The 10,808-nt window shown below is 31.9% G+C and overlaps 1 protein-coding gene across 1 annotated transcript; it reads left to right on the forward strand.

The window, feature by feature from the left end:
• The first annotated feature begins 845 nt into the window (after positions 1 to 845).
• LOC105340769 (uncharacterized) lies at positions 846 to 10,808 on the forward strand. The gene is made up of 14 exons (XM_066073601.1): positions 846 to 1,083; positions 1,867 to 1,967; positions 2,806 to 2,951; positions 3,937 to 4,045; positions 4,337 to 4,446; positions 4,809 to 4,927; positions 6,362 to 6,492; positions 6,798 to 6,965; positions 7,281 to 7,408; positions 7,879 to 8,101; positions 8,418 to 8,556; positions 9,739 to 10,020; positions 10,421 to 10,609; positions 10,768 to 10,808. Exons 1-14 carry the CDS (start codon positions 945 to 947, stop codon positions 10,806 to 10,808), a joined length of 2,025 nt encoding a protein of 674 aa, XP_065929673.1. The 5' UTR covers positions 846 to 944.

Consider the following 10,808-nt stretch of genomic DNA (forward strand, 5'->3'; position numbering starts at 1 on the left):
TTATCCAAAATGGATACAGTTAGAGAAAGTTTATGCTATATCTGTTTCAAGATATGTTATTGTTGGGAGTTTTTTTTTTTCAAATTTTGAAGCATGACCTTGATTCTATAATAAAAACCTTAAAAAAAGAAGTAAATTCATGATGCAATGGGACGTATATACATTTTATCATGTTATAAACATTAACATCTTTTAAATTATTCCACGAAATTCAATCAAATTTTTAATGGTATCAAAATGTTGGTTACAAAAATGATGGTGTTCATTTTATTCAACACAACACCAGGAGAAGAACAGTGCATTCGGCGCATTGTGGGACATTACTTTTGGATCAACCCATGTACATGTATAAGCAATGCCTCTAAAGTTTCATTTGTGTTACATGTACACATCTTTAGGAAGAAATGAAGCAGCCAAAGGCATCATAATTTCACAAAGGCTACGTTATAAATCATAAACAAGAATAACCTTATACAGATTATAACATCAGACTTAAACCGGATATGTTTAAGCCATCTAAACCTTGAAACAATTATTCCTCTATGCAGCAGAAAACGTTGGAGAAGACGGAGTGGGTCACCCGGTGACGATCGCCATTCTTTATTAATATTGCTCTTGACTCAGTTAAGGTCATCAGGATTTTTCCGTTTGCGCACCGTATATTTAATTGATTGAGATGACTAATAGAATACACCCAAAGTTTTCCTCAATTATTTATCATTTTTGACCAGATTTCGGCAATAAATGCACAGTTTTTTCAAATTATAGCATATTTCTTAAACAGATTGATAATTGATAATTCGCATATTATCATGTTTCTATCAAGAATTTTCTTGTTTACGTGTTGGATATTACGCGTTAAAGCAGCTTTCACGTACGAGGTAACACCAAGCTGCAAAGCAAGCGATGAAGAATGTTCATTCGATTTCCATGTTAATTATATAATGAGCATGGTAGCGTACAACTGGACTTTATTTCAAGGATTTCCTGTATACTTTAAAAATGGAACCATGTATAAAAACAATGAGGCACCTTTTGGAAATCAAAGACATTCATTTGAAGAAACACCTCTGTCCGAAAAAGGTATTTTGAATATTTAGCAAATAAGCGTTTGATTTACAATTAATACTTTAGTAAAAAAAAAAAGGGATAATGAAAGTGATAATCAACGACACGACATTGTTTCTACCCAAGATATTTTGAATACGTGATTAATTGCCAAACGCATTATTAAGCTGATATCAAAATAGATCTGACTTGTTAGTTAATTTATTTTAGAAAGTAAGTATGTAAATAAGTTAAGTAAGTTTTTGAGATAAACATTGACTACCGTTCTGATGGTTATCTATACCAAAGCACAATGTGAAGAGAGATCTAAGATTTCCTTTTGAGAGTCATGTTTTGTGATGTTAAAACAAACGAACCTTGATTCAACTAATCAGATGGCAAGTTACGTTTTTCTAATAGTGATATTGTGAAATCATTTTAAACAATGTTACTACCAACAACTTTGTAACGATTCTTGTGATTAGTTGATTATATCATAAAAGCAAATGATAAAGTTCATGAAGACGGCATAGAAAAATGAGTATTCGTCATATCTCTCCGCACTTTGTGCCATTGCAGAGTTCTGTATTTTCATGAGATTGAAAACCGTTGTTTTTTCATTAGCGTTACCTAAAATAAATCATTTCTTTTGAAATTACAAAAAAAGAAAAAAAAGAAATGAAAACTGAAACGAGAAAAAGAAAGAAGGTAAAAGCTGGTGACACGTAGTTATCGACAATGTTGTCTACCAGCCCAAAAGTATAAAGGAAAGTAGAATACAATATCTTTTGAGTTACTTAACTATTTTTTTTACTTTAGAAAAAGAAAACATACATACCGTCGATGGAAATTACAAGTTTATGTATGCCATCAACAACCAATTCCCTGGACCCACGGTTGTTGTCTACGAAAACCAGACGGTCAGCAAATGCTCTGTTTTAAACATTCTGATATTAGTATCAATCAATTCAACCATTGCTATGCTTAAATATGTAAACTGACATGATTTCTTTTCATTTTTCATTAGTACATCAAAATGGCTTGATGGTCGTTGTCATTTGTAGGCAAAATAAATCTCCTTTTCTCTTTTGTAGAGGAGATTTAAATAAATATATAAAAATATTCAGATTTTAAAGCTAGATATCAGATATTTTTCTTTATGTTTTGTATAGTTTAGGCTAAAAATGTAATTTGTAAACTTTGAAAGTAAATTGGATGATTAATCCAGGCACGTAGCATCAGGGGGTGCCGGGGGGGGGGGGGGGGCTGGCCCCCCACTTTTTCTCGCACTAAATAATTTTCTTAAAGTTCCATAGTAAAAATTGAATTATCATGGAGTTGGCCCCCCACTTTTTTGGTAGTACGTAAAAAAATTGGAATAGAAATGAGACAAATCGAAGTTATAAATCTACGCCCAACCCCCCCCCCCCACCCCCCCCCCCCCCCATTAGGATTTTGAAGATTTTTGGAAACGGCCTTTTCCTTTTTTTTTTTTTTTGCCTGTCAAGATTTTTTGGATGAGTCTGCCCCCCCCCCCACTTTCCAAATCGATGCCACGTGCCTGTAATCTGTTGAACATCCAGCCCATTTAATCACAACCTGCAAAAGAACGACCTAACTTTGTTCACTTTTAACGACTGGTATACACGTACATGTAGCTTTTAAAAAAGTGTAAGATTACTTTAAAACAAACTGAACTTCAAACACGAGGCTTGAAGTAGTCACAGGAGTTAACACATTGGTTATTATTAAATATAGGTGAAAGTCTGTGTGTACAATAACTTGGCAAATGAAGCGGTCACGCTTCACTGGCATGGGATGTTCCAGTCCAAAACTCCGTGGATGGATGGTTCCTCTAGGATATCCCAATGTCCTATACTTCCTGGACAGATGTTTACCTACAAGTATGTTGCATAGTGTGAAAAAAAAATGAAATTATTACGAGAATTAAAAACAAATCAAAGAGGGAATATATCATTACGTAATCATAGTCAGAGATGTTTTGGGGACAAAGAATCACAGGATGTTAACGTTGCTCTGACACTTGGTCATATAAAATGTAACTGAAAGGAAAAGGAATGATATAGCTGTGCATAGCACTAGCATTCAGTCATCTTTCCAAATTGGACTACACATGTATATGGTGTTGGACTTATATGGCTTATTAAAATGAATATCATCAATTTACTGTAATTTTTTGCTTCCTTTTGTAAGGATAGACTTTTGAAGTTTTTTCATACATTTCATTTTGATCCAAATGCCAACAATTTTGAAATATGACACCAAAAAGTTTAGATATCCCTGCTTTGTTTGCATTTTTAGCATAAACCGCTAGTTTTAAAACATGTTTTCTTTCAAGAAGCATCGAACGATTGCTTGAACATACGAAATATTTTCATCAAAGATGTATCAATTCAAGACTTCTATAACATGACAAAAATTTTGTTCTTTTTCAAAGCTTCACCCTATGTCTCCAATTCAAATCAGATAAGAAAATTGCCAATTTTTGACTGATTTTGATTGAATTACAAAAAAACCAGCGTCAATTCTGATGTCATATACTGCTAGTGAGTGCAAATCAAACAAGTGGATGAAAAACATATACATGTATAATATCCACTAATTCTAATAGATTATATAACAATTTCATGTACCTTAAACACTTTCAAAAATTGCGAATTATGAGCTCATAGCGTATATAGTTCTTTCAGCCAACGTTCACTTGACTGTATGGCACAGCGACATCTTGTATATTTATCTATTATTCCATTTGTTTGCATAAACATTGTATAGATTTGGATTGTTTAACTGAAGATTTTGGCGGGTTTTATTATTTTTGGGGGGGGGGGGTGTTGGGTTTTTTCAATCATGTTTTGTACTTTTTAACAGATTTATAGCAAATCCACCGGGTACCCACTGGTATCACTCTCATCACGGTGCCATGAGAAGAGAAGGTTTACATGGTGCATTTATTGTTCTCCCAAGACAAGGAAAAGAGGTCAGGAGACATCGATAACATTTTTGTATTTATTATCCAGTTCTTATTAAAATTAGCAATAATCAGTTTTTACATTTATTGATTGCAACCAGAAAGTAGACTAATATGGAAAGTTTTTATTTCAGTTACATGTATATACTGAATATGTTATACATGTATGTTATATACACAAAAGCACATATTTTGTGAATAAAATATTACATAAAAAGTTTCCCAATACAGATTGCAAAAATTAACACGCATAAATAGACATGTCCGTTTTAATGTTAAATCCCATTATTTTTCTGCTAGAGAACAGATATTCCAAAAGTCGACAAAGATGTCCTTTTTCTTACACAAGACTGGGTTTTCAATAAAAATGATGCACAGACTGCCGAAGAACAGAATTGGTTTTTGTTACAGTAAGGAACGGTGTAACCTACTTAAAATCTACGAAAAAGGCATGATTTTAGTATTCAATCAACATATTAGTTGTCATTACACATGGCTATGGCATTAAGCCGATTTTTTAAAACGATTCTGAATAGTTTAGGAGGCTAGGTGATCAAGAAATTAACCATTAAATTTATTATTTAACATCTAACATTTTAAGATATGATTTGTTTAGCTATCGACTATTATTTAGTAAGGAAAGTCTTTATTTTTTAATTTTCGGGTTTTTTTTTACCATAATTTTCTCTTCTTCTAAGGGAGATCAATGCTGTCAAAAAAAAATGGCCACGATAATCGAGCCCTCTTAATGTTAATGTTGTGTTTTGTACAGATTTTCAGATAATTTTGATGCGGCGGAATGTACGACGTCAAGGTTTACCTATGATGGCTCTCTGTCCACTCTCTTAAGGCCTTACAACAATGCTCTAATTAATGGAAAATCAAAGTCATGTAAGTATGATACGGACACCTGTTTCTGCGATAAAGTTTATCCCATAGTATGAAAAATGATACATTGTAACATTACGTACTCTCTTAATGAGAATTACATGAAGTCTTCTAATCCGTGAATTGCAACACTTTTCGCTTTATACGGTTTAGTAGCGGACACATGTGTATTACCATTCGCTCGTACGATATTTTATCTGCAAAACCATATAACCTTTTGTAGTTAATGTATGTAATACCTGAAAAAGCATCGTTTAATTTTTGCTTGCCGACAGGAGAAGTCGTTTCACACAACGAACCTCTGTGTAAAAGCCTTTTGCTTTTATATTAATATGACCATATGTTAAAAAAAATTGATTAATATGATGATTCAGGGGAATGGAATACAATACTTTCAATAGATTTTAAAAAAAAATACAGTTACTGTTATGTCTAACATGTTCTGTTTAAAAATTTAGCAATCCAATTCAATAATGGCATCATTGAATCAGAGTACTAAAAGTATTATCGGGAGTTAATTTTTTTTATTTTATTGACTATTGTTATTTATTATAATGTCAGCAATATTTAATTTTGCATGGCAAGTACTTTATAAGCTTTATTTGAATAATTCCACACATTTTTTTCTAATTTGAATTATTGAGTTTGTCCAAGCTCTAGAAGGCAAATCTCATATGAATCATGTTGTTTAATATTAAAAAATGAAATTAACGCCACCATACTATTCGATGCATTATATATCAGTAATCGAATATTTCTGGGAAATTGTATCCAAGCAATGTTTTAATAAACAAATTATAACAAATAATAGTCTACTCCAGTGGTAGATCTAGCTTAGATTGGACTGTCTGCCCTTGATTTAAATCCACAGTAGAAGTGGCGCTGTGGTAATTAATGACAGCAAAAAGGTCTTATTGAGAACTGGCGTAGGAATACATACGACTACAAAAATATCTAAATTATTCGTTCCATATACAATCTGACTATTTTCAAGGTATTCATAAATAAGTTCCCTTGATAAAGCAATAATTTTCAATACATTACATCGAATTTATCGATTATTTTCAAGTACTTAGTCTTGTCAGCGGTAATGATTTTGCTAAGGTCCAAACACTGTATAACTTCCCTTTTATCAGAGTAACTGCATAGGAGAGTTGATAAAAATCAACTTCCAATCAAATCAAATAGCAAATGAAACGTAAACTATTTTTTATCCATTATAATAAATTCACGGAGATTGTTTTCTGAAAAACCGGATAATTTTGCTTCGGCCTAATTTAGATAATATAGATTTCAACTATATAAGATTTAGTGGAATATTAAAAATAAAGGTTTAAATGTTTTTAAAACAATGTAAATCAATTTAGACGATTTGTGTTTTACTGATTTTGTTATTTCATTTTAAAATAAACTGCTCTGAATAAATAACCATTTTAGTCGCAAGTGACAGTTCTGTAAACCAGAGAAGTGTTCCTTTGGAAATGTTCAATGTGACCCTTAACAGTAAAACAAGATTTCGGATAATGAACACTGGTTCCACGGGGGAGTACAAAATATCCTTTGATGAAGTAAGAAAAATTTAGAATTTAACCTCAAAGGTATTGTAGAAGCATTATGTTTGACGTATACGATATTTGGAGGGAAATGATTTAAGTTAGTGTGGATTAGATTTATCGCATTTCTGTTTTTTGTTTCAAGGAAATAATATGTATTATAGTAAAAAAGGGCCACGACCATCAAGTTCTATAAAACAGTATTTTTGCTAAAAAAAAGTGTTTGTAAGATTTAATTCCACGGACGATATCCTACTGAACATAATTATTTTTCTATACTTACATACATTTTTTAAAAAAGAATAATGTTTTATTTTTAGCATAAAATGTTGCTTATAGCTACTGACGGCTATGATTTATCCACCATTTGGATCGACTATCTTTTCATAAACCCAGCGGAAACTTATGACGTCATTGTATTTGCCAATAACACTCCTGGAAACTACTGGATACGAGTACAAACAAACGAAGTTATGGATCAGAATCATGTAATTATAATATGAGACTTAATTTACATTCGTTTTAAGAACTGCTAATTCAAAAAAAAAAGACACAAGCAAGCACTTACACAAAAATAAAAGTATGCTTTTAACCAAAAATTGAAATTTTTTGATATTTGCTTTGACATTGTGTTACTGTTTTCTAATGGTATTTGAAACAATATCGGCTTTTTTGACAAGAAAAAAGGCATGTTGAATTGATTAAAGCGTAATTAAAGGTTAAAAAGATAAACATATTTTTAAAACCAGTTTTTAATATCGATATTGAAAAAGCGTCTCAAATGTTGATATTTTTTCATTAAGAATCGCGTTGATCCAAACGTGAGCTTTGCGCTGCTTCACTACCAGGAAGTGGAAGTATATTATCCAGACTCTAAAAGAAAGGAATGTTCTAAATTTGATTCTTGTGTGATTGCAAACAGCCATTGGAGGTGTGTAAATAATATAAACACCTTTATGTTCTCAAGTAAATTTTTGGTATAAACTTGGTAATATTGTTTTGTCTAACCCGATTTCTTTATTCAAAAAGTTCAAAAGGTGGACGAATTTGTCCTTTTATTTTATAAATGACGATATTAAACTATACCATATAAACAAATTAGTTAAAAAGAGATCTTATTCCACAATATATCACTTATTAAACGATAATACATTGATGTCCCCCTGTGTATCAAATAACACCGATTCATATTTAAGTAACCCCGTATCATGATGATTACAATGTGCGAAAAGGTGGCAAATGAGACGTGCCAGAATATATACAAAATGGTAAACGTTTCTTTCATAATTGGAAAAGTAGATTATGTAAATTGTTGAGTACAATTTATCTTTTAACACCCACCTCGTTGTACATGTATGAAAAAACTATCTATTCTTCATATTATTGAAATTTGATTTCAAGTCCGATAACGATGTCAAAATGGGAACCACGTGCTCAGTATCTGTCAGTGGCGGACATGCGGGGGCCTGCCAATGGCAAAAGGGCGTCTCCTATAGCAGTCCCAGAATCCCTGGAGGACTTTCAGGAAGTATTCCTCAATTTTCACTTCAACGGTAGCGCTCTGTTATTTGAACGCCCAGCAGTGAATGCTATCCATTTCAAAAACCCTCCAGTGCCTTTACAAGTAAGTTTTGTAATTATGATTTTGAAGTTCCATGTCTACTTTTACTAATCTTTCTAAACGTCATGTTTATAAACATTATGCAACAGAAGTATGTTAATAATGTAAAGTTAGGTGTATGCATATAGTTAATTAAATTTTATGTTATTTCGAACAATTCTTTTAATGTTAGATGTTTATGTTACTTTTTAAAAGAGCAATCCATCATTTTGCGTATTTTTGTTTCAGAAAAAAACCCATTTCATTTGATATTTTGTTATGAAAAGTAGTTATAATAAATAGTATTAAAAAAATACATGCCATTACATATTCTTTGTAGGTTTCCCCTGAAATTGTTAACGAAAGGAATGCGGTCTGTAACAACAAAGACATGTACCAGTGTGGAGAATTTTGTAGATGTACTCACGTGATCAAGTTGGCCAGTAAAAAAGTTACACAGATTGTCCTTCTTAATGAAAGTAAAAACATGTTGTAATTTAAATATATATACCTGTAAAGTGCGAGTACTCATTATTGTCGACAAATACACAAGTTTTCTCTATTACTCTCTTCATGTAAGCTGTCATGTAAATATTTCAACGCAGACCTCCGCATTTTTCATTAATTTATTTTAAGTATTTTTTTTTTTACTTTATTCTAATCAATATCGACTTACTTCTGACTAAAAATAAACCCTGTCCGTGACCTTCGATTTACAGGAAGTCGAGTACCAATTATTGCCGCTCATATCTTTTCGTCATTTTTCAGTGACTAATTGGTAAAAATGTCATAATTTTAAGAGAATCTAACGATGTAAGATAACATGAAAGAATATTACATAAAAATTATATTATAAACGCACTTTAATCATATTATAAGCAATATTATTTTCGATGTCCCTACGGCCACATGCACACAAACGGAGAAATATGTGTTTCACATGTCTCGAGACAAATGATTAAACAATTAAGAAATGCGTTGTTTATTAATGAAAAACTTTTTAAAAAAAAGTTTGAGTGATTCTAGTAAAAGAAATAATGTGTGTGAAAGTCAAAAGCAACGCCTCTAAGTTACACCGCAGGTGCCCGGGGATAAATCTTTGATCCGCCTCAGATTGCAGACAAAATGACGTCTTATAAGCAAGCAGAAGCTGGGTTTTCTTTCTTAATAGAAATGTTATCTTGCTTATTTTTGTAAATAATATATCACGGAGGTAAATATTTTTCGAATTTGGACCTAAACAAAAAACGCCCTGCCATCAAAATGGATTACAAGTCAAACATTCAGTAGCATGTGTCATCGCACGGATACAAATGAGATACATTTTAACAGGCTTACCTTTGTAAAGGTTAGTTCCAAGATGATTGAAGTAATTTTTTTTCTTTCCCAACTCTCATAGTGACTTAAAAACTGTGTTATTTATTTAATTTGGTTTGTAGCTAAAAACAACAAATATATAGCGGAAATCTGGTTGTTTTTTAACAATCGGCAATAATGGGAACTCGGCATAAAATGGGTACTCGCTCGTTAGACAAAATATCTTTCTCTTTACCAATCCCTTAATGAAAAATTTTATTCAAATTAAAAAAAAATAATAATAATGTAAATAGGTCAAATAGTTATTTTTATCAGTTATTTTTTTCTTTCTGTTTGCATGATAGACGGTATTTCTGGAGGGCCCTCGCATCCAGTCCATCTCCATGGTAACCATTTCCATGTCCTAAAGTACGGCAGCGGTGAGATAAACAAAACAACGGGATATACACAAGGTCCAACCCAGGACATCCAGTTCTCTTCTGACTTCCGGTCAGCACAATGGCGAAATTCAAGCTGGAATTTTGGAAACGTTCCTGGTATCAATATTGAGAATCCACCGAAGAAGGACACCATCATGGTCCCGTTCAGGGGATACGTTATTATACGATTTCGAACGGATAATCCAGGTTCGCATTTTGTCAAAATTTGTACTGAGAAAATACTTAACTGCGACAATATTTTTTTGTAAAACAGAATGTGGATTTGTTAAATGATACTGCTTACAGAATGCTTATTTACTTTGAAGTTGGTCTAATATTAAAAAATCACACTTAACATAAAATAGATTTTGTTTATCGAATCATTTTTTCCTTTTATATGTACAAGATAAGAAGGGAGATAATTTTCCTCCATTTGACTTGAAATTTAATCAACATTTGTAGGAAAGTCATTGACTTGAATACTGCATTCAATAAAGCATATATTTGTTATATATCATACTTTTTATTTATTTATTTAGGTATTTATTTATATAAATAAATATATTTTTTTTGTTTTGATAAATTTTATTTTATATTATTTTTATAGGGTTCTGGTTGATGCATTGTCATCTAGAGGCTCACATGGACATTGGTATGGCAGTTGTTTTGCAAGTAGGGGAGATATCCGAACAGCCAAAGCCTCCCAAGGATTTTCCTAAATGTTCCAACTTTAAAAGAGAATCCTTGTATAAACCAGTGTCCAAAGAACACTTCAACGGTTTTCTACAATTGCCAGGTAGACAAAAATTTATTTGACAATTATTGTTTTATTCGTACTTGATTAAAAAAAAACGAAAATCGAATTAGTTTGTCATAATTGTTAAGTTGATTTTTGGTTAGAGTTTGATGTTCAGCAGTGTTAAGTGTTATCCATATCTGTTTATTATATTTCAGAGGTAGAGAACACTACAACCAAAGGATTCAACAAACACTGA

The sequence above is a fragment of the Magallana gigas genome, chromosome 10, assembly GCF_963853765.1.
Source record: "Magallana gigas chromosome 10, xbMagGiga1.1, whole genome shotgun sequence".
Classification (NCBI taxonomy): Eukaryota; Metazoa; Mollusca; class Bivalvia; order Ostreida; family Ostreidae; genus Magallana; species Magallana gigas.